Raw genomic sequence first — 24,217 nt, forward strand, 5'->3', positions numbered from 1 at the left:
CTTTAGTATTTGCCCTGGCCGAAATGTTCCTAAACAAAGTTTTTAGTCCCATTTACGACGGAACTAAGGGACAGAATGTGTCTGTCAGCAATAACAAGATCAACTTTGTTGTCAGGCAAAGTAGAATGTGCACTGAATGTGCGCCGTGTTATTCCCCCTCCCTCCTCCTCCCCGCCTCTCCTGCGGCTGCTGCCTCTCGTTCCCGCCGACACCTCCTCGGGAGAAGAAGAAGGAGAGCAGCCGGACCGACTCGCATCCTCCCTCACCGCAGAGCCCGCAGCCAGTGCCGGGCCGGCACCAGGATGCGGTGCCACAAGTTTTGGGTGTCGTGTACGGTTGGATTCTATGTGTGGACAGCCATTCTCTTCAAAGGTACGTGCAACACACAAAACAACTACAGGCATACAGGGTACGTGAACGCAACACGGTGACACCTGTGTGTGATGTTTGTTTTTGTTTTCTTGTGTTCTGAAGTTTAAAGTGAGAAACTAGAAATATGGGGAAATAACTACAAAAGTACGCTTCATTCATTAACGGTGTTACAAAAAAGATAAATTAGAACAGGGGTGTCAAACTCATTTTAGATCGGGGGCCACATGGAGGAAAATCTACTCCCAACTGGTAAAATCCCGGCACGATAATTTAAAAATAAAGACAACTTCAGATTGTTTTCTTTGTTTAAAAGTAGAACAAGCACATTCTGAAAATGTACAAATCATAATGTGTTTTTTTTTTTTTTTTACACTTACGGTTAATAGTATTCTATCTTTATTTGTTGTTATTTATACTTTCTGAATAAATGATGTGATAATGTTCATCAGTCAACTCATTGGTGGTCATTTTCAATCTATCAAGATAAAAAAATATATATATCAAAATCAAATTGCAGGATGTTATTTATGTATTTTGCTCATTTTCCTCAACATCATGTGGTTTATTTTTGTACATATGTAGCATAACATACAAAGATACCAATAATTGCTATTGCGACATCTAGTCGACACATTTAAGACAGCTTTCATTTGAAAATTTCAGCTCATTTTTATACTTAGCAAACTCATCCCGCGGGCCGGATAAAACCTGTCCAGGCCCGCGGGCCGTACGTTTGACACCCCTGAGTTAGAATAATACATAATGTTGGATATAGAGAACATACAAACCCTTTTATTCATTGAATTAAAAATACTGAAATTCCACAACATAGTGAATTTGCAAACAGCTAAAATTATACACAAAGCAAACTATAACCTGCTACCCAAGAATATGCAACAATTCTTCTCAACAAAAGAGTAGAAATATAATCTTAGAGAAAAATGTAATTTAATACATTTGTACGCACGTACAACACTTAAAACCTTCAGTATATCAGTATGTGGAATTAAATGATGGAATGGATTAAGCAAAGAAATCGAACAATGTACTCATATGAACCACTTCAGGGGTCACCAACGCGGTGCCCGCGGGCACCAGGTAGCCCGTAAGGACCAAATGAGTCGCCCGCTGGTCTGTTCTAAAAATAGCTCAAATAGCAGCACTTACCAGTGAGCTGCCTCTATTTTTAAAATTGTATTTATTTACTAGCAAGCTGGTCTCGCTTTGCTCGACATTTTTAATTCTAAGAGAGACAAAACTCAAATAGAATTTGAAAATCCAAGAAAATATTTTAAAGACTTGGTCTTCACTTGTTTAAATAAATTCATTTATTTTTTTACTTTTCTTCTTATAACTTTCAGAAAGACAATTTTAGAGAAAAAATTACAACCTTAAAAATGATTTTAGGATTTTTAAACACATATACCTTTTTACCTTTTAAATTCCTTCCTCTTCTTTCCTGACAATTTAAATCAATGTTCAAGTAAATGTATTTTTTTTATTGTAAAGAATAATAAATAAATCTAAATTTAATTCTTCATTTTAGCTTCTGTTTTTTCGACGAAGAATATTTGTGAAATATTTCTTCAAATTTATGATTAAAATTCAAAAAAATTATTCTGGCAAATCTAGAAAATCTGTAGAATCAAATTTAAATCTTATTTCAAAGTCTTTTGAATATCCTTTAAAATGTTTGTTCTGGAAAATCTAGAAGAAATAATGATTTGTCTTTGTTAGAAATATAGCTTGGTCCAATTTGTTATATATTCTAACAAAGTGCAGATTGGATTTTAACCTATTTAAAACATGTCATCAAAATTCTAAAATTAATCTTAATTAGGAAAAATTACTAATGATGTTCCAGAGTACAACACACTAGTTAACAGCATGCAATGCCAGGCTTCCCACTAACTGACAAAGAAACAGATAACAGATTTGGTGTCCAGTTCAAAGTGTGACATGATTTATTTAAAAATTTGAGAGTTGACTTTTGTATTTTACATGAGTTATTATTTGTACAAACATGGTGCAAAGTAATTCATGATTTGTTAAGAAATGTTAGTGGCTAGCCAGTTAAAGTGGGATATTGTGATTTCACAAGACTGTCTTAGAAGTGATCATTTGAAAATGTTCAATTTGAAAAATGTGCACTTAGAGAAAATATAAAAATAAAGTGTTGCATATTGATATTTATCTGTTTCTATATATATTTATTGTGAGAAATCATTAAGATGATCAGTGTTTCCACAAAGATAAATATCATTAATTATTAATAATAACATAGAGTTAAAGGTAAATTGAGCAAATTGGCTATTTCTGGCAATTTATTTAAGTGTGTATCAAACTGGTAGCCCTTCGCATTAATCAGTACCCAAGAAGTAGCTCTTGGTTTCAAAAAGTTTGGGTACCCCTGATCCACTTCAAGAAACTCTTCAAACTTTAAGTGTTTACAAAGTACAAAAAAGAAGAGTTAGATTTCATCCATCCATTCATTTTCAAGATAATCTTACTCATCACACCTTATGGAATATAACTTACTTCATCAATTATTATTTAGTTATTTATTTTTATTGTTATTACTTATGGAGTGTGTTGTGAATAAATTGAGAACAGGAAGTGAACAAAAGTGTTAGCAACTGCTATTTAAAGGAAAAGGGGTGGGATTAAATAAGCTCTGCTTCTTCCTACTCCTTTTCGAACATGCTGAATAGAGAAACTGGAAATTGTGATGCATCATGTTGTATGCATGCATGTTCCAAATAAACTCAAACTATTCAAAAATAATACCTCGTGGTACTTTTAAAAGAGACTTTCCACCTTTAATTTCAGTACTTTTCCATGCAAAAATGTAATGCTGGTATTGAACACTACATATTCACTATAATAGCATGCAACATTCCATGCACATGACTCTGTGATTAGAGAGTGCATATTAACGTTTGCTCCAATTCCCACCCCGAACCCCCCCATTCCATCACCATCATATGTGCATCATCGGCAACATCTGGCTTGTTTACCAGTCCGACAAGGTGGCTTTTTATGAAGATTTGTGTGTGTGTCCTCTGCCATCTTTCTCAGTCCTCACCTCTCCATACCAATGCAGACCCTGACTTGGATAAATGTCTGTTATGATTGCTGCAAGTAATGGATAATCTGAATCACACGCATTCAGCACTCCAGTAAATCCATGTATTTTATTTAAATATTTGCACATACTATTTAGAGTAAGGCACAGGTGTCAAACTCAAGGCCCGGGGGCCGGATCTGGCCCGGGACATCATTTTATCTGGCCGGCAAACACCTGGAAATATGTTTGACAATAACATTTTCTCACTAAATGTAATGGATTTTTTTTCATTTTTGACAGAAAAAATATATGTACTGAAATATATATGTATGTGAAATTGCATGCCTTTTAATAGTATCCATTATTGCAACAAATATTATAGTATATTATCATACTTTCCAAACATTTTTTGTCTAAATAAAAATAAATACTTAAATATCTGTTTGACTTATGATTTTACAGCAAACTACCCATCAAATTAATAAAAATGACAATGCATTTCACAGTGTTCTTTACCGCATATTACTATAAATGTAATGGATTTTTTTCATTTTGACAGAAAAAATATATGTACTGCTTGAAATTGCATGCCTTTTAAACTTTAATAGTATCCATTATTGCAACAAATTATACAGTATATTAATAATTATTTCCAAACATTTTTTGTCTGTATAAAAATAAATCCTTAAATATCTGCTTGACTTATGATTTTACAGCAAACTACCCATCATATTAATAAAAATGACAATAAATTTCACGGTGTTCTTTACAGCATATTACTGTAAATGTAGTGGATTTTTTTCATTTTGACAGAAAAAATATATGTACTACTTGAAATTGCATGCCTTTTAAACTTTAATAGAATCCATTATTGCAACAAATATTACAGTATATTATCATACTTTCCAAAAATGTTTTGTCTAAATAAAAATAAATACCTAAATATCTGCTTGACGTATGATTTTACAGCAAACTGCCCATCAAATTAATAAAAATTACAATAAATTCTACGGTGTTCTTTACAGCATATTACTATAAATTGAAAAAAAAACTACCATTTTTGCGATAAAATTATGTTGACTGAGCTGCCATATTTTTACAAAAAAATGTTGTTTTTAACAGTGTATTACTGAAAATGGAAAAACGATACATTCGTTTATAGGGTAGAACAACTGGCAGTTAAATTGAATAAAAAAGGAACTTGTACTGTTTTTCCATTCACAATATAATATTGTAAAAAACAATGCACATTTATTTTCTGTCAGTCCACATACATAATTCTTTCTTGCCGTGACCCGCCATTTTGCTATATGCCGCCTCCGCAAATGACGTTTTGGATGTTTCCGATTGGCTAAAATGGTCTTAAGTCCTAGGCTTCAGCGTCCCCAGTATTTTGGCATGCGTATGACACTCACTGTATGCGTTCGCTTGGGGACAGAGATAGTTTTTTAAATGTGCACGTGTGGCTGGAGATCTTGTTAAGACGTTAGTTTAGGCGGTGGCTCTTTGTTGTTAAGGCGGGCCGCCTTAACAACAAAGAGCTGTGGCAAACCCTGGTATTGTTGAATGTGCTCAAAAAGTACTTAAACACTCTTTGAAGTCTGTAGATTTCTTTAAATAACTAAAATAAACAGACCCACTGTTAGAAAGCCCACTATTTTTGCATGTTTTGTTTCTTATGCTTAACTGATAAGTGTTCTGGTGGGTGTTGTGGTGTCCTACTCGGTCCAGCGATCCTTGAACGCACCGTATAAACACCTTTGTGTCTTATTCCTCCGAGTATATATCGATCACTCCGTTCGAGTCTTCATAATTGAATATCTTAGTTGCTCGGAGAGTAATGTTCTTATCTCAGTCCAGATTGGGGTGTTGTTTCTCAATGTGGAAAGACGTTAATGTCTCTTTTATTCGTGTTAGGATTTAAGCTAGTGAGCCAGCACCAGTCGGTCCGTAAGTTTATCAAGTTGCAGTTATCAACCATGGTTTTCCGATAATTAAAATTTATGACGGTAATACTAACCGCCAAGAGTTTTACCACGGTTATCATTAATACTGTTTATCGTTTTTAGTTTTACATTAACTTCATTGTGGAGACTGCCAATAAACAATCTCAAGTTGGAAGTTTTTCATCTGTAAATTAGAAGAATGTTTGTCTAGCAGCCAAACTAAATTACAATATTTGTGGGTGTCAGAATAATATACGTAAACAAACCAGGGGTGTACAGAGTACAGCCTGTATTACATTGTAGTAGGGTTGTACTAGTATAGTATCGCGGTACTAATGAATCAAAAACAGTACTATACTCTGTTTGAAAAGTACCGGTTTCCCCTTTCTTTTTTTTCCTTCTTTTAAACGGGCATGACGGCACGTTGTCACGTTATGACATTGCTGTTTTAAAGGGGAACATTATCACAATTTCAGAAGGGTTAAAACCATTAAAAATCAGTTCCCAGTGGCTTATTTTATTTTTCGAAGTTTTTTTCAAAATTTTACCCATCACGCAATATCCCTAAAAAAAAGCTTCAAAGTGCCTGATTTTAACCATCGTTATATACACCCGTCCATTTTCCTGTGACGTCACATAGTGATGCCAACACAAACAAACATGGCGCATAGAACAGCAAGCTATAGCGACATTAGCTCGGATTCAGACTCGGATTTCAGCGGCTTAAGCGATTCAACAGATTACGCATGTATTGAAACGGATGGTTGTAGTGTGGAGGCAGGTAGCGAAAACGAAATTGAAGAAGAAACTGAAGCTATTGAGCCATATCGGTTTGAACCGTATGCAAGCGAAACCGACGAAAACGACACGACAGCCAGCGACACGAGAGAAAGCGAGGACGAATTCCGCGATCGCCTTCTAACCAACGATTGGTATGTGTTTGTTTGGCATTAAATGAAACTAACAACTATGAACTAGGTTTACAGCATATGAAATACATTTGGCAACAACATGCACTTTGAGAGTGCAGACAGCCCAATTTTCATCAATTAATATATTCTGTAGACATACCCTCATCCGCTCTCTTTTCCTAAAAGCTGATTTGTCCAGTTTTGGAGTTGATGTCAGCAGGCCAGGGAAGCTAGGGTCGATATTCTTCTCTTGATCATCTTCGGTGGCATAAGGGACGGTGTGAGCCAAGACATCCAGGGGGTTTAGCTCGCTCGTCTGCGGGAACAAACTGCCGCCATTGCTTGCCGTGCTACCGAGGTCCTTTGTCCCTGAATGGCTCACACACTGCGGCAGATTCAATGGGGGTCTGGCGGCAGATTTCTTTGACTTTATCGTTGGAAACGCATCTGCTTTGAGTGTCGCAGGATATCCACACATTCTTGCCATTTCTGTCGTAGCTTAGCTTTCGTCGGTAAAGTGTGCGGAACAAACGTCCAATTTCTTGCCACTTTCGCATCTTTGGGCCACTGGTGCAACTTGAATCCGTCCCTGTTCGTGTTGTTACACCCTCCGACAACACACCGACGAGGCATGATGTCTCCAAGGTACGGAAAACAGTCGAAAAAACGGAAAATAACAGAGCTGATTTGACTCGGTGTTTGAGAAAATGGCGGATTGCTTCCCGATGTGACATCACAACGTGACGTCATCGCTCCGAGAGCGAATAATAGAAAGGCGTTTAATTCGCCAAAATTCACCCTGCGTGGCGCAGTGGAAGAGTGGCCGTGCGCGACCCGAGGGTCCCTGGTTCAATCCCCACCTAGTACCAACCTCGTCATGTCCGTTGTGTCCTGAGCAAGACACTTCACCCTTGCTCCTGATGGGTGCTGGTTAGTGCCTTGCATGGCAGCTCCCTCCATCAGTGTGTGAATGTGTGTGTGAATGGGTAAATGTGGAAGTAGTGTCAAAGCGCTTTGAGTACCTTGAAGGTAGAAAAGCGCTATACAAGTACAACCCATTTATCATTTATTTATTTAAAGTTCGGAAATCGGTAAAAAAAATATATGGTCTTTTTTTCTGCAACATCAAGGTATATATTGACGCTTACATAGGTCTGGTGATAATGTTCCCCTTTAAGAGCAGAGGGGCAGGTTCGACAACGCACACACACGGAGTACTTACAAGCAGACACAGTGTGTAGACAGAAAAGGGAGAACGGACGCATTTTGGCTTCTGTAGTCCCTTTATTTAGAAACGTATCAAAGTATCGAAATACATTTTGGTACCGGTACCAAAAAAAATGGTATCGGGACAACCCTACATTGTAGTAATACAATAAGCAGCAACACTTGAAAAATAGAGCAGCATGATAAACTGTAACAAAAAATATATATGTTGCTACTAATAATACTGGTTTGTCTTAATGTATAATGTTTGTTTTTTTAAAGAAAATACATGCATCATAGCCAATTATAAAAATATTAAAATGACGTCATATTGACACCGAATAGATTGCCCGTCTGTGGGAAACACTGGACAGACTGTCCTTGTGTCACTCTGTGTCTTTGTTCATTTGCTTGTGTTAATTATACATGACATCCCTGAAAAAGAACACATTTTGTGTCTAATTCTGCCAGTTTCTCCTCACATTGGACGCATTGGAGACGAGTCATTGGCAGTCAGGCGCATCCAAACGACTTTTATATTCTGTTGGGGAATTCAATTCACAAGCCTGATGTCCCTGTGTACAAAGAAAAAGTACAATCTGAAATGTTTGTGATTTATATTTTATTCCTGATCCACTCGAAGGTTCAGACACTCGTCTATCATCTCCTTTCTTGTAAAAACCCCATCATTCTCATATATTGAGTATATTTTAATGGAATAAAAATAAATTTTGATCAGTAGTTGGGAAGGAGTAGGACAATCTAGCAGTACAATTGATAATTTTTACCTATCTATTGGGTCAAGGAGCGCTAAATTGCATAACCCAATTGTCGGGTTTGGAATAATCCAACATTGTAGTGTGCAAAACTCAACTTTTGGGTTAAATAATTCAACCCAATAGTTTGGTTGGGAATAACCCAACATTAAGTTATCATAACTCAACTTTTTTGGTTAAATAATTCAACCCAATAGTTTGGTTTAGAATAACCCAACATTGCATTATCATAACTCAACTTTTGGGTTATATAATTCAACCCAATAGGTGGGTTTGGAATAACCCAACATTGTAGTGGGCATTACTCAACGTTTGTGTTAAATACATTAAACCCAATAGTTTGGTTGGGAATAACCCAACATTGAGTTATCATAACTCAACTTCTGGGTTGTATGATTCAACCCAATTGTTTGCTTTGGAATAACCCAACATTGAGTTATCATAACTCAACTTTTGCGTTATATAATTCAACCCAATAAAAGGGTTTGGAATAACCCAACATTGTAGTGAGCATTACTCAACGTTTGTGTTAAATACATTAAACCCAATAGTTTGGTTGGGAATAACCCCACATTGAGTTATCATAACGCAATGTTTTGGGTTATATAATTCAACCCACTAGTTTGGTTGTGCATAACCCAACATGGAGTTATCATGACTCAACGTTTGGGTTATATAATTCAACCCAATAGTTGGCTTTGGAATAACCCAACATTGAGTTAGCATAACTCAACTTTTGGGGTGTATAATTTAACCCAATAGTTGGGTTTGGAATAACCCAACATTGAGTTAGCATAATTCAACTTTTGGGGTATATAATTCAACCCAATAGTTGGGTTTGGAGTAACTCAACATTGTAGTGAGCATAACTGAACTTTTCTGTTAAATACATTAAACCCAATAGTTTGGTTGGGAATAACCCAACATTGAGTTAGCATAACTCCACTTTTGGGTTATATAATTCAACCCAATAGTTGGGTTTGGAATAACCCAACATTGTAGTGAGCATAACTCAACTTTTGTGATAAATGAATTAAACGCCCCCCGCGACCCCAAAGGGAATAAGCGGTAGAAAATGGATGGATGGAGTTGGGTTATGAATAAACCAAGATTGAGTTAGCATAACTCAACTTTTGGATTATGTAATTCAACCCAATAGTTGGGTTATGAATAAACCAACATTGAGTTAGCATAACTCCATTTTTGGGTTATATAATTCAATCCAATAGTTGGGTTTGGAATAACCCAACATTGTAGTGAGCATAACTCAACTTTTGTGATAAATAAATTAAACCCAATTGTTGGGTTATGAATAAACCAAGATTGAGTTAGCATAACTCAACTTTTGGGTTATATAATTCAACCCAATAGTTTGTGCATCAATTAGGAACGTCTCTGCGCTGCTGACTTGTCTCCATTCAAGATGCTGGCCCCACTATGGACTGGACTCTCACATTATTAACTACATCCATTGGGTTACCTTTGTGCCCTTTGGGTTGAGATTTGTCTTGCCCTGATATGGGATCTATGCCGAGGATGTCGTTGTGGCTTGTGCAGCCCTTTGAGACACTTGTGATTAAGGGCTATATAAATAAACTTTGATTGATTGATTGATTGATGGTTGGAAATAACCTAACAGTGAGTTATCATAACTCAACTTTTTGGTTACACAATTCAACACAAAAGTTGGGTTGCAAGAATTAACCCAAAATCCATCCATCCATCCATCCATCCATCCATCTTCTTCCGCTTATCCGAGGTCGGGTCCCGGTGTCTGCAGCCTAAGCAGGGAAGCCCAGACTTTCCTCTCCCCAGCCACTTCGTCCGGCTCTTCCCGGGGGATGCCAAGGCGTTCCCAGGCCAGCCGGGAGACATAGTCTACCCAACGTGTCCTGGGTCTTCCCCGTGGCCTCATACCGGTCGGATGTGCCCTAAACACCTCCCTAGGGAGGTGTTCGGGTGGCATCCTGACCAGATGCCCGAACCACCTCATCTGGCTCCTCTCGATGTGGAGGAGCAACGGCTTTACTTTGAGCTCCCCCCCGGATGGCAGAGCTTCTCACCCTATCTCTAAGGGAGAGTCCCGCCACCCGGCGGAGGAAACTCAGTTCGGCCGCTTGTACCCATGATCTTCTCCTTTTGGTCATAACCCAAAGCTCATGACCATAGGTGAGGATGGGAATATAGATCGACCAGTAAATTGAGAGCTTTGCCCTCCGGCTCAGCTCCTTCTTCACCACAATGGATCGATACAGCGTCCGCATTACTGAAGACGCCGCACCGACCCGTCTGTCGATCTCACGATCCACTCTTCCCTCACTCGTGAACAAGACTCCGAGGTACTTGAACTCCTTCACTTGGGGCAGGGTCTCCTCCCCAAACCGGAGATGGTACTCTACCCTTTTCCGGGCGAGAACCATGACCCAAAATGTTGATTTAAAATAACACAAATAAGGAGTTTGTCCTCTTCTAAACCAGCAGTTGGGTTAAAATTGGGTTATTTTTTAAACCAACATGTTTTAGTGTTTATGCTCTCTAATGATGGCCTATATGAGGACCAGACTTTTTAAAAGCATGTTTAGAGGTTTATGCTTGTCACATGGGGGTTTCTTCAGTCGCTGATGACACTTAAATGGTCACAGTTTCATGGAACTTTTACAACATCTTCTCGTGATAAGTGTCAAGTTGTATGTTGATGCTCCACTGGTGGGGTTTCGTAAGTCATTGTGTTTCTGACATGCACCTACTCCAGTGGTCTGCTGGACACCTTGCATTATTCCATTTACCAGCAGAGCTTGTGAATGAAAACCAAACAATGGTCTCTTAATGTGACTTTAAGGGCCGGTCTGTTCTATAAGGACGCGCTGTGCTCAGTTGAAGGCTCTGTTGAGGGTCTTTGCTCCAGGATTAGGATTAAACGTCAAGTGGTTTCAGGGCTGTGATCACTCACCCTGGATTATAAAACTCTTCTATATGATTCCATCCATCCAGTGATCCATTAGGACACTTGTCCATATGCTGTGGTTGTCACATGTTCATGTTGGACTCCCACGTTTTGCTCACTGACGTGTGTGTGTGTGTGTGTGTGTGTGTGTGTGTGTGTGTGTGTGTGTGTGTGTGTGTGTGTGTGTGTGTGTGTGTGTGTGCGTGCTAGCAGACCCACAGAAACATAGATGCAGTAGTGGAGACAGACAAGAGTGTTCGCTCTGTTTCTTTCTTTAGGTACAGTGTATCTGGGAAGTATTCACTCGAGGTGGGAATCTTTGGGCACCTCATGATTCGGTTACGATTATGATTCAGGAGCTACGATTCGATTAAAAATCGATTGTTAATGCATCTTTAATTTATATACAGTACAGGCCAAAAGTTTGGACACACCGTTTTCACCAATGTCACCGTTTTCTTTATTTTCATGACTATTTAAAACTATGAATGAACACATGTGGAGTTATGTACTTGACAAAAAAAGTGAAATAATTTTAATTTTATATTCTAGTTTCTTCAAAATAGCCACCCTGATACTGCTTTGGAATTTTTTTAATTTATTTTAAAATTATTTTCAAGCGGTGCGGCTTCAAAGTCGTACTAAAACATTTTGACAGATTTTTGAGCACCGTGTGTAATGTTCTTCATTCTCAATGGAACATTTAAAGTTTTGGTGTTGTTTACCGGCGTCATATTGCAGTCTACACGTATCTATTTGTGTGACTGCCATCTACTGGTCACACTTATCATTACACCATGTACCAAATAAAATTGCTTCGAGGTCAGTAAGCACAACCAGAGTTATGCTGTAAATTAGGCGCACCAGGTTATAAGGCGCACTGTCGATTCTTGAGAAAATGAAAGGATTTTAAGCGCACCTTATTGTACGAAAAATATGGTATGTTCATTTTTCTTTTTTGTTTGTAAACATTTTTTCAGTCACTGTGCAGCATTTAGGCTTGCAGCTAATAATTATTTTCAAAATCTAGTAAATCACCGTAATAGCCCCAAGGTGTATTTTAAGGAAAATAGCTGAAATGAAGAAAACATTTTCTGATTGTCATGACTTTCATTCTTCTTTTCTAGTAAATGCACATCAACATAGAAATGTTTCTTTTAACACGTGTCAATTGATAAAAAAATGTTTTAAATCTCAGCTGCACAGATCACGGCACACACACATTACCGCTTTCATTTGCGGAAACTGTCCAGTTATTTAAAGTTCCTTACACCCCAAGCGGTCCAGGTTTTTATCTATATTTATCAGTCATGAAACGATTATTTGAAGCCACGTGATTTAAAATAGAAGCTTTATTAAATCAAATGAATCGATTTAATGCGTAATCGTTAGCAGCCTTTAGCCGTGATAGTTGACATTGGAAATAAATGAATATACACTTCCATCTAATGTTACCTAGCAACGTTGTAGGTATAGAACTAGACAGCGTATTATTAATTTGACTGTAAAAAGTTATCACCCACCTGTTAAAAATATACTGTACTTTTTTGCTGTTGTATAACAAAGAAAATCAATCAATCATTCAAACTTTATTTATAAAGCGCTTTTTATACATAAAATAAATGTAACGCAAAGTGCTTTACAAAGTTAAAAACAATACCCCGGTGACTAGGGGTGTAACGGTACACAAAAATGTCGGTTCGGTACATACCTCGGTTTAGAGGTCACGGTTCGGTTCATTTTCGGTACAGTAAGAAAACAACAAAATATAAATTTTTTGGTTATTTATTTACCAAATTTGTAAACAATGGCATAACATACATATACACACAAGACCCATTGCCGGGGTTAATGTGGTCAACATATATAAAATAAAAACTAAATAAGATAAGGCTCAGAATGGTTTCTTAACAAAACCTTTCTACATATAAAGTGCTTTTTTTGATTGATTGATTGAGACTTTTATTAGTAGATTGCACAGGACAGTACATATTCCCAGAGGTGTGGACTCGAGTCACATGACTTGGACTCGAGTCAGACTCGAGTCATGAATTTGATGACTTTAGACTCGACTTGACAAAATGTAAAAAGACTTGCAACTCGACTTAGACTTTAACATCAATGACTTGTGACTTCACTTGGACTTGAGCCTTTTGAATTGACATGACTTGACATGACTTGCTACTTTCCCCAAAACCCAAAGATGAAAAAGTTATTCGGGAGCGCTCCGTATTTTTCATTGTGTACTTGTCTATCAGCGTGTGTCAGCTGGTGTGGTCTCAGTACAACAGCCAATCAAATTAGATCTACTTTGTTTTCATCACACAGCATTCATCCAATCAAATTGCAGGACAACCAACGAAGAAGACATGTCCAAACCACACGCCAGTGAACAAAAAATGATACCTAAAATAATTTTGTTTGGGTATAAAAATTACGAGGTGGTCAACACAAAACGGTTTGCAGTATGCAACACATGCGGTTCGAAAATTACTGATGGAGAGGCAACAACGTACTTCCAACTTCGTCCGGCATTTGAAGTTGCACAAAGAACGGTAAGTTTTGAATGTAAGATAACGTTTATTGGCTAAGTAACGTGACTTTTATTTGCTGTGTAGTTAAATCAGTGAGGCTGTAAACTCACTGCTAACGTTATAACGTTATTGCAAACACGGGAATCTGTTGCAGTTCACTACCTTATTCATACTTTTTGTTCAGTGATTTTTTTTAAGCAGGGTTACGTTAGTCAATATATCACACGTAACGTTAGACGGCGGTCAGCAGCACCGCGTATTTTAGCCACCTAAAAAAAGACAAAAATAGTAAAATAAAGGTCAGTTAAAATGTATACTATATTATGAATATGTGTACCGTTTTAGCTAGCTTTCTGACATACTGTTGGTTGTTTACCTCAGTGGTCCCCAACCACCGGGCCGCGGCCCGGTACTGGTCCGTGGATCGATTGGTATCGGGCCGCACAAGAAATACTTTTTTTTTTCTTTCTTTTTTTAATTAAATCAACATAAAAAACACAAGATACACTTACAAGTAGTGCACCAACCCAAAACAACTCTCTCCCCCCTTTTGTTCTGGGCATTGAACATGAAGACTCTTCCTTCACTGTTCCGAGTGGCCATGAGAGTCTTGGCAGTGCCTGCCTCCAGTGCTCCAGTGGAGCGAGTTTTCAGCCATGGTGGCATCATACTACGCCCCCATCGTGCACAAATGACTGACAGACTCTTGGCTAATTTGGTCTTTTGCAAATGCAATGCAGCATAGGGCCCTGACATATAAAAAGTACAACTTTTTTGTTATGTTCACGTATATGTCATGTTTTTTCAATGTTAACACTTTTGTACAAATAAGTACATTTGCACTTTATTTTTCAATGTGTTTGTTCTGTAAAGGAATGAGTTAATGTTTAAAATGACTGGTTAATAGTGCTATTATAAAGTGCAATGTCAGCACTATTTTCTTTCCTGCAATTTAAAATGCACTTGTTTTAATAAATAAATACAGCGTTTGAAAAGCATACACAATCTGTGTTAATATAATAGTCTGTGGTTAAAAGGACTTGAAAGGACTCGAAACTCAAAATGCAGGACTTAGGACTTGACTTGAGACTTTCCAGTCTTGACTTTGGACTTGACTCGGGGCTTGCCTGTCTTGACTCGGGACTTGAGGGCAAAGACTTGAGACTTACTTGTGACTTGCAAAACAATGACTTGGTCCCACCTCTGCATATTCCGTACAATTGACCAGTAAATGGTAACACCCCAATAAGTTTTTCAACTTGTTTAAGTCGGGGTCCACGTTAATCAACATTAAACTGCCTCAAGTTGTTGCTCAGATTAAATAAAATGACACAACTTTTCTTCTACATATAAAAAGTGCAGCATTAAACAGTTTCAAGTCAACTCAGCCTCAGATTAACTCCCCCCCTCCCCCTCTCCCCACCCTGGCTAACTTGGCAGTAAGAGGATATATGGGCTCATTGTTCTTCCTGTCATGATGTGGAGGTGACGAACCCCAAGATGCAGAAATAACAGGCGGTGTACCAGAAAACATGGTTTTAATGTTAAAAAAAAAGGTGAAAACAAAAAGGCGCACAAGGCGAAGGCACAACTTAACGCAGGAAACAAAAGCGAACACTTAGCCTGAACTATGGACATGAAACAAAAAGTCGCTAACTGTGGCATAAATAAACAAAACTTACTTGGCAAGGCACGCGCAGCATGAACTAAGCATGAAATCATCAGCACGAACTATGGTATCTCCAGAAAACAAGCATGAACAGAGAATTGCATGAAACAGGGAGTCCACAGCATACAACAAACAATACTCCAGCACTGACTGGAGGGCAAGGCAGGTTTAAATAATGCCTCTGATTAGTGCTCGGGCAGCAGGTGAGCGGGCAAACACTAATCAGAGGCAGGTGGAAATAATAAGTAACCATGGTAACTAAAACAAACAAGGGTGCACAAAAAATAGAACTATGAAGTCCGAAACTAACATAAAACATGATCCGGGACATGGATCATGACACTTCCACCTTAGATGTGGGTCAAAATCTAGTTTTTAATGCAATATAGACTTATATCTGCTGCTATAAAAACCTTTGTTATTGCTTTAGCCCTGCCTGACTCGCCGAGGTTGAGGCTGCTTGAATGCGGTGGTGACACTTCAAATAGGTTAGCATGTGTTATGAGAGTAGCGTATGTGTGTGTGTGGCCCTTTAATATGTGACAGGATGTGAGGTAAGTGTGTGGGCGAGCGAGGTGAGGGAGCGGTAGCATGACTGCGGGGAGTGGCTAGTGTTTTGTTGGATTGGCTGTGTGCAAGACCTCAATAAAGCCACGATTTGCAACTAATCGCCGGACTCGTCATTTACCCTGGAGTCCGGAGCTGTGGAGACCCACTGCCGGGTAGAGTGAAGGGTGTTTCCCCCGAGAATACATAGGCCCTGGAGGAGTGTCTCCCCTGCGCTCCTCGACTACGGTCTGGGAGCCGGAAGCAGGAAAGGTGCAACACATGTTTGCCGTGTTGTCAGAAGCAGCTGCTGAACAATGTCGGCAAACCTCCGTCCTCCATTGTTGCATCGCGCAGCCAAAGTGTTCCCAAACGGGAGATCTTAACGAGGCACCAGGGTCTTCCAGCTCTGGCTTTTACATGTTGTCCTAGCCCGGTCGCTGCTAGCATGTGTACTCGTTTGGTACACCTCCGAACCGAACCGAAACCCCCGTACCGAAACGGTTCAATACAAATACACGTACCGTTACACCCCTATCGGTGACCCATATCCCCCAATATCACACACGTACGCACGGACACAGATACCCAACACAAACACACACACACACACAACATACACACTTATGCAATTATATGGACAAATTATTGCATGGCTGAGTACAGAGGAGGCATGTGAGAAACTATCACAATATTTTGTTGAAGCACTTGTTGCTTTAGTGCAGGGGTGTCAAACTCGTTTTCATTGAGGGCCACATCGCAATTATGGTTGCCCTCAGAGGGTCGCTTTTAACAATGAGTAATATATGAATATACATGTATATATATAACACATGAATAATATATTTTTTACGTAAGCTGCCAAAAAATATTAGAATTTTACTTTAAAAACTGGCGGCTCAGTCCCCAGAATTTGACAGTAAAAGCAGTGGGTTTTTTACAGCATGTACATTGATAGTACTGGATTTTAAAAGATACGCAATTGCATGTAGTATATGATTTTTAATGTTAAAAGGGAAATAACAAATATATTTAGTAAGATAGTACTGGATTTTAAAAGATACGCAATTGCATGTAGTATATGATTTTTAATGTTAAAAGGGAAATAACAAATATATTTAGTAAGAAAAGATTAAGCATTTTATTAATGCATATTATTTCCAGGCTTTCGCAGGCCACATAAAATAATGTGGCGGGCCAGATTTGGCCCCTAGGCCTTGAGTTTGAGACCTGTGTCATAACAGTACAGGAACAATTCAGTAGTGTTAATTGCAAAAGAGCTCCAAATGTGTCATATTGTGTCTAGGGCTGCAACTAACGATTCATTTGATAATCGATTAATCTGTCGATTATTACTTCGATTAATAATAGGATAAAATAGACAAAATACATTTCTATCCTTTCCAGTATTTTATTGAAATAAAACAGCATACTGGCACCATGTTCTGGACATTGGGGATGCAGCATACAGCAATAATAACACAGAAATGTAACTCATCAGATCAGAACTGAATCAGATATTGTACACGTTTCTGTTGTGAATAATAAAGGATTCATTTTAGGCTGCCTCTGAATAACAGCATGAAATATTCCAGCACCTTCATAACGTTTAGTTATACTAAAGCGTCACTCAAATCTATATATATTTATATAGCTTTATCGGGCCCGGTTACATTGATCTATTATGAAACCAACCTGAGATATTTCTGTCCGTTACGTTTATTTCCAAATTGGTAACCGTGCGTTTTCTCTCTCAAAACGGAGTCAAATGTGCCGGAGACACATTATCTGCCCTGCGTTGCAACAAAGGCATAACGTTAACGTTACTCACAAAAAAGCTGAACTCATGAATGCCTGTTGCCACTATGGACTTAAAAAGTTACGTACTGTGAGTTCCCTTCATCCATATCTGCAATATGTTTCCTTTTCAGGTGCTCCTGAAGCAATGTTGTACTTCCGTGCCATTTTGCAGGAAACGGTCTTCTTTGAAGTCTTTAAAGTAAAGTGTTCCCACACTTTTGACGACTTAGGTCGTACACTTTTCTCCATTGAAGCAATAACCTCAAGATGTTTTTCCGCTGAACGATCCGTACTGTTTTCCTGCGCCATTTTTCGAATGTTTCCAGCAAAGGAGACGACGTCGTCACGTGAGCTGTACATGACACATCATTGGCTAGCTTACTGCCACCTCATGAGATGTAGCCTCAGCGCTGTTTTGTACTGTTTTTGTACTTATTTTGATTATTGTTTCTCAGCTATTTGTAAATGTTGCAGTTTATAAATAAAGGTTTATAAAACTAAAAAAACAAACAAACAAAAAAAAGCTTCTGCGCATAGCATAGTTCCAACGAATCGATGACTAAATTAATCGCCAACTATTTTGATAATCGATTTAATCGATTAGTTGTTGCAGCCCTAATTGTGTCATTTCTGTTCCTCATTCTCTATTTCAGGTTCACCCTAAAAATGTGATCATTGACGCGCTAAGAAGTAAAATTCCTCTCCAGCTGCTGCTTTTAAGTAGACATGTACAGTTTCTGTACTGTTTTATTACATAACTTCCATTAAAAACCTTGAATTGAATGGATAGGTCCCTTGATACCTTCAGGATACCTCGAACAGTATATCCTCATGGGTTTGTTCAGAGTTGCTTAACATCTGCTTCGCTCCTCTAAATGTGTTCATTCTCCTAAAAAACTTAGTGATGCAACATTTGCTTTGGATCTCACCAGATTGTGCAGGTGTACCCATAAAGTGTATAAATTTTATATATATATATATATATATATATATATATATATATATATATATATATATATATATATATATATATATATATATATATATATATATATATATATACAACCAGTGAAATTGGCATGTTGTGTAAATGGTAAATAAAAACAGAATACAATGATTTGCAAATCCTTTTCAACTTATATTCAATTGAATAGACTGCAAAGACAAGATACGTAACGTTCAAACTAAGAAACATATTTTTTTTTCTGCAAATAATCATGGACTTAGAATTTAATGGCAGCAACACATTGCAAAAAAGTTGTCACAGGGGCATTTTTACCACTGTGTTACATGTGTTACGCTTGCGTGGCATTGTGATACCGGAGGTCGTCTTTTCACGATGCAGAGGGATGTCAGGAAGCGGCTTGCAGGTGAGACTAAATTATTTATTTTAGTTGCAGAACAAATTATGCTGCGCGGTGCCCACGGCACGGAAAACAAAAGGGTAGCCAAAAGATGGTAATATCAAAATGCAGACTATGAGCAAAACCAAGAACGTAACTTGTTGCATGGGAGCAAACAAGACCAACAGACCAAGTGAGGCCAGCGCGTAAACTAAATAGCCCTCTGATTAGTGCCCGGGCAACAGGTGCGCGTCCGGAACACTAACCAGAGGCAGGTGACTATAATCTGCCGTCATGGCAACTGAGAAACACAAACTCAACAGGTGCTGAAAACACAAGTGAACTGAAAACATAAACAGACTATGATCCGGGCAGCGGATCATAACAGTACTCCCCCCTTAAAGGACAGATTCCAGATGTCCCTTGGAAAAAATAAAACCCAAAACACTAAAATACAGTTCAAGAGTCAAGGGAGGGTGGAGGGAGGACTTGGTGGTGGGTCGCCAGGCCAAGTGGCCCCGAATCCACCGGGGACGAGTCAGGTGGTGGCGGCGAATGGAACGCCGCTGCCGTAGGCGAGGCGGGCGACCACGGAAAGGCCACATTCGTGGCTGCCGAGAAGGTGGGCGTGAGTGGCACCAGAAGTTCAGCAGCCGGAGAGTTCTACGACTACGTCTCGGGTGTCGCTGCTGTTTGCGCCACTGGCGTCCATACACTAACCTACGAGAAAGCCGCTTGCGCAGCCGGACCATTTGAGGTCGCTGAGACGACGATGATGGCGAGGAAGGTGGCGGCGCCCTGGAAAGGCCCACCGGAGACGAGGAGAGAGCAGACGTCGGCGTGGAAGCGGTAGGCGTCGTCGTCGCCGTGGAAGCAGGAGGAGTCGACGTCGTCGTGGAAGCAGGAGGAGTTGACGTCGGCGTGGAAACAGGAGGAGTCGACATCACCGTGGAAACAGGAGGGAGTGCCGGCGTGGGCGGAGCAGGCGGCTCGTCTGCTGGCGTGGGCGGAGCAGGCGGCTCGTCTCCCGGCGTGGGCGGAGCAGGCGGCTCGTCTGCCGGCGTGGGCCGAGCAGGCGGATCGTCTGCCGGCGTGGGCGGAGCAGGCGGCTCGTCTGCCGGCGTGGGCGAAGCAGGCGGCGAAGCAGGCGGCATGGGCGGAGTCAGAGGCGCAGGCGTCCGGGCTGTTGTTGTCGTTGTCGTTGCTTAGGAAGCAGGTGCTGGTGCGGACACCAGCTTTGGAGTCGGTGCTGGTGCGGAAAGCAGCCTTGTAGTCGGTGCTGGTGCGGAAACCAGCCTTGGAGTCGGTGCTGGTGCGAAAACCCGCCTTGGAGTCAGTGTTGGTGCGGAAACCAGCCTTGGAGTCGGTGCTGGTGCGGAAAAAAGCCTTGGAGTCGGTGCTGGTGCGAAAACCAGCCTTGGAGTCGGTGCTGGTGCGGAAACCCGCCTTGGAGTCGGTGCTGGTGCGGAAACCCGCCTTGGAGTCGGTGCTGGTGCGGAAACCAGTCTTGGAGTCGGTGCTGGTGCGGAAACCAGCCTTGGAGTCGGTGCTGGTGCGGAAACCAGCCTTGGAGTTGGTACTGGTGCGGAAACCAGCCTTGGAGTCGGTGCTGGTGCGGGAACCAGACTTGGAGTCGGTGCTGGTGCTGGAACCAGACTTGGAGTCGGTGCTGGTGCGGGAACCAGCCTTGGAGTCGGTGCTGGTGCGGGAACCAGACTTGGAGTCGGTGCTGGTGATCACAAAAAACATTCATGAAGTTTGGTTCTTTTATGAATGTATTATTGGTCTACTGAAAATGTGAGCAAACCTGCTGGGTCAAAAGTATACATACAGCAAGGTTAATATTTGCTTACATGTCCCTTGGCAAGTTTCACTGCAATAAGGCACTTTTGGTAGCCATCCACAAGCTTCTGCTTGAATTTTTGACCACTCCTCTTGACAAAATTGGTGCAGTTCAGCGAACTGTGTTGGTTTTCTGACATGGACGTGTTTCTTCAGCATTGTCCACACAGGACTTTGGGAAGGCCATTCTAAAACCTTAATTCTAGCCTGATTTAGCCATTCCTTTACCACTTTTGACGTGTGTTTCGGGGTCATTGTCCTGTTGGAATACCCAACTGCGCCCAAGACCCAACCTTCGGGCTGATGATTTCAGGTTGTCTTGAAGAATTCAGAGGTAATCCTCCTTTTTCATTGTCCCATTTACTCTCTGTAAAGCACCAGTTCCATTGGCAGCAAAACAGGCCCAGAGCATAATACTACCACCACCATGCTTGACGGTGGATCCATGACGATGACTTCTGTTTTGTTTGATCATTCGTTTTACTGCCGTGTTACCGACACCATTTGGAAACAATTAAAGTATGTAAATAAATATATACACAATATTTCTGTGTAAATAACTAATTTCACAATGTATATATCTGCGGCTTACAGTCCAGTGCGGTTAATATATAGAATTTTTTGTTTTTTATTTTTAAATTAGTGGGTACGCTCCATAGTCCGGGCAATACAGTGCTATTGTGCAATAAATCAATACAAAAAACTGACTGTATTTATACTGATAAGTAAAAAACATGATGTAAGTATTGGTAAATATAAAGAACCTTGAACCCTCATGTTCTGCACACATAAAAAGCGCTGACAGCCCACCTCTCCCTTAGAGGCTGCTGGTGAGTCAACCAAATGACGACCCTTCAGTTACTTTCATACACAATATAGAGCGGTGGTTCCTCTGTAAGTGAGCATGAAAGTCATGCAAATGTTGTAATCCTGCATGGGAGAAAAAAAGGTCCGAAAAGCAAACTCCCACAGCAGCATTTGTTATTTAATAAATAACACTGACACACTTTAGTTGGCGAAACAGCAAGAAAGTGAAACGTATTGCACACCTCGCTACAGTATATTATCATCTAGTACATCATATACATATATACAAAACCCAAAACCAGTGAAGTTGGCACATTGTGTAAATGGTAAATAAAAACAGAATACAATGCAAATCCTTTTCAACTTATATTCTGAAACGACGTGGTCGCATAGTGATGCGGGTGTGGTTCTCCCAAGGATGCAGATGGCTTCGGACACAGCTTGCAGGTAGGAAAAATGATTTATTATAAATATAAATAATATGATGAATAAACAAAAGGGCTAGCGTGGGAGCTAGCAAACCAAAAGAGCCTAGCGTGAGAACTAGTAGCTAAGAAACAGTACATAATCGTCGTCATCAGTTGTGTGAGAACAAACTACGAAGCCAGATAGAGTGAGGCCAGAGCAAAGACTAAATAGCCCTCTGATTAGTGCCCGGGCAACAGGTGCGCGTCCCGAACACTAACCAGAGGCAGGTGAAAGTAATCAGCTGACATGGCAACTGAACACAAACAAAATCAAATGTGCTGAAAACATATGTGACGAGAAACATAAACAAACTATGATCCGTGCAGCGGATCGTAACAGTACCCCCCCCCCCCCCCCCTTAAAGGACAGATTCCAGATGTCCCTTGACACTAAATAAAACTAGAACCCAAAAAACAAGAAATACTTCGAGAGTCAAGGGAGGGTGGAGGGAGGATTTGGTGGTGGGTCGCCAGGCCACGTGTCCCCGAATCCACCGGGGAAGAGTCAGGTGGCGGCGGCGAGTGGAACGCCGCTGCCGCAGGCGAGGCGGGCGACCACGGAAAGGCCACATTCGTGGCTGCCGAGAAGGTGGCCGTGAGTGGCGCCAGAAGTTCAGCAGCCGGAGAGTTCTACGACTACGTCTCGGGTGTCGCTGCTGTTTGCGCCACTGGCGTCCATAAACAAACCTCCGAGAGCGCCGCTTGCGCAGCCAGACCACTCGAGGTCGCTGAGACGAAGACGAGGAGAGAGCAGACGTCGCCGTGGAAACAGGAGGAGCCGACGTCGCCGTGGAAGCAGGAGGAGCCGACGTCGCCGTGGAGGCAGGAGGAGCCGACGTCGCCGTGGAGGCAGGAGGAGCCGACGTCGCCGTGGAGGCAGGAGGAGCCGACGTCGCCGTGGAGGCAGGAGGAGCCGACGTTGCCGTGGAGGCAGGAGGAGCCGACGTCGCCGTGGAGGCAGGAGGAGCCGACGTCGCCGTGGAGGCAGGTGCAGGTTCTGGTACCAGCCGTGGAGCAGGTGCAGGTTCTGGTACCAGCCGTGGAGCCGGTGCATGTTCTGGTACCAGCCGTGGAGCCGGCGCTGGTGTGGGTACCAGCCGTGGAGCCGGCGCTGGTGTGGGTACCAGCCGTGGAGCCGGCGCTGGTGTGGGTACCAGCCGTGGAGCCGGCGCTGGTGTGGGAACCAGCCTTGGGGCCGGGACAGGGGTTGGTCTTGGAGCCGGCGCTGGTGTGAGAACCAGCCTTGGAGCCGGCGCTGGTGTGAGAACCAGCCTTGGAGCCGGCGCCGGTGTGAGAACCAGCCTTGGAGCCGGCGCTGGTGTGAGAACCAGCCTTAGAGCCGGCGCTGGTGTGAGAACCAGCCTTGGAGCCGGCGCTGGTGTGGGAACCAGCCTTGGAGCCGGCGCTGGTGTGGGAACCAGCCTTGGAGCCGGCGCTGGTGTGGGAACCAGCCGAGGAACTTGGCATGGTGGAGCTTGGCGTGGTGGAGGTACTGGAGACGAAGCTTGGTGTGTCAGCCGAGGTGCAGGAACAGGTGCTAGCCGAGGTGCAGCTGGAGGTGGCCTAGCTGGCGGTTGTGGCTTAGCAGGACGAAGGACTGGTGGCGGTGGCCGTGCAGGAGGTTGCGGTTTAGCACGCCGGAAGACTGGTGGCGGTGGCCTTGCAGGAGGTTGCGGTTTAGCACGCCGAAAGACTGGTGGCGGTGGCCGTGCAGGGGGTTGCGGCTTAGCACGCCGAAAAACTGGTGGCGGTGGCCGTGCAGGAGGTTGCGGCTTAGCACGCCGAAAAACTGGTGGCGGTGGCCGTGCAGGAGGTTGCGGCTTAGCACGCCGAAGTTGTGCCACCGCACTAGCACAGTTCCCAGTACTAGCCCCCCCCCTCAAGACGCGGATACCAGACGCGCTCTTTGCGGTTTGGAACTGTCTTCAAGGGTGGGTGGGGGGAGGTATGGAGGGGGGTATACTCTTCTTCAAATTGTCCAAATTGA

General features: G+C 41.6%; 1 protein-coding gene across 2 annotated transcripts in view; it reads left to right on the top strand.

The window, feature by feature from the left end:
* Positions 1 to 48: 48 nt before the first annotated feature.
* The window catches only part of LOC133576857 (neuronal acetylcholine receptor subunit alpha-7-like), a 157,371-nt gene continuing 133,202 nt past the window's right edge, over positions 49 to 24,217 (top strand). The window contains exon 1 of one of the 2 annotated variants that reach the window (XM_061930207.2): positions 49 to 372. In XM_061930207.2, coding sequence (XP_061786191.2) covers positions 126 to 372 — 247 coding nt within the window. In that variant the 5' untranslated portion in view covers positions 49 to 125. The remainder of the gene's footprint in view (positions 373 to 24,217) is intronic. The other variant, XM_072912423.1, reaches the window with a different exon arrangement.

The sequence above is a fragment of the Nerophis lumbriciformis genome, linkage group LG36 (genome assembly GCF_033978685.3).
Source record: "Nerophis lumbriciformis linkage group LG36, RoL_Nlum_v2.1, whole genome shotgun sequence".
Classification (NCBI taxonomy): domain Eukaryota; kingdom Metazoa; phylum Chordata; class Actinopteri; order Syngnathiformes; family Syngnathidae; genus Nerophis; species Nerophis lumbriciformis.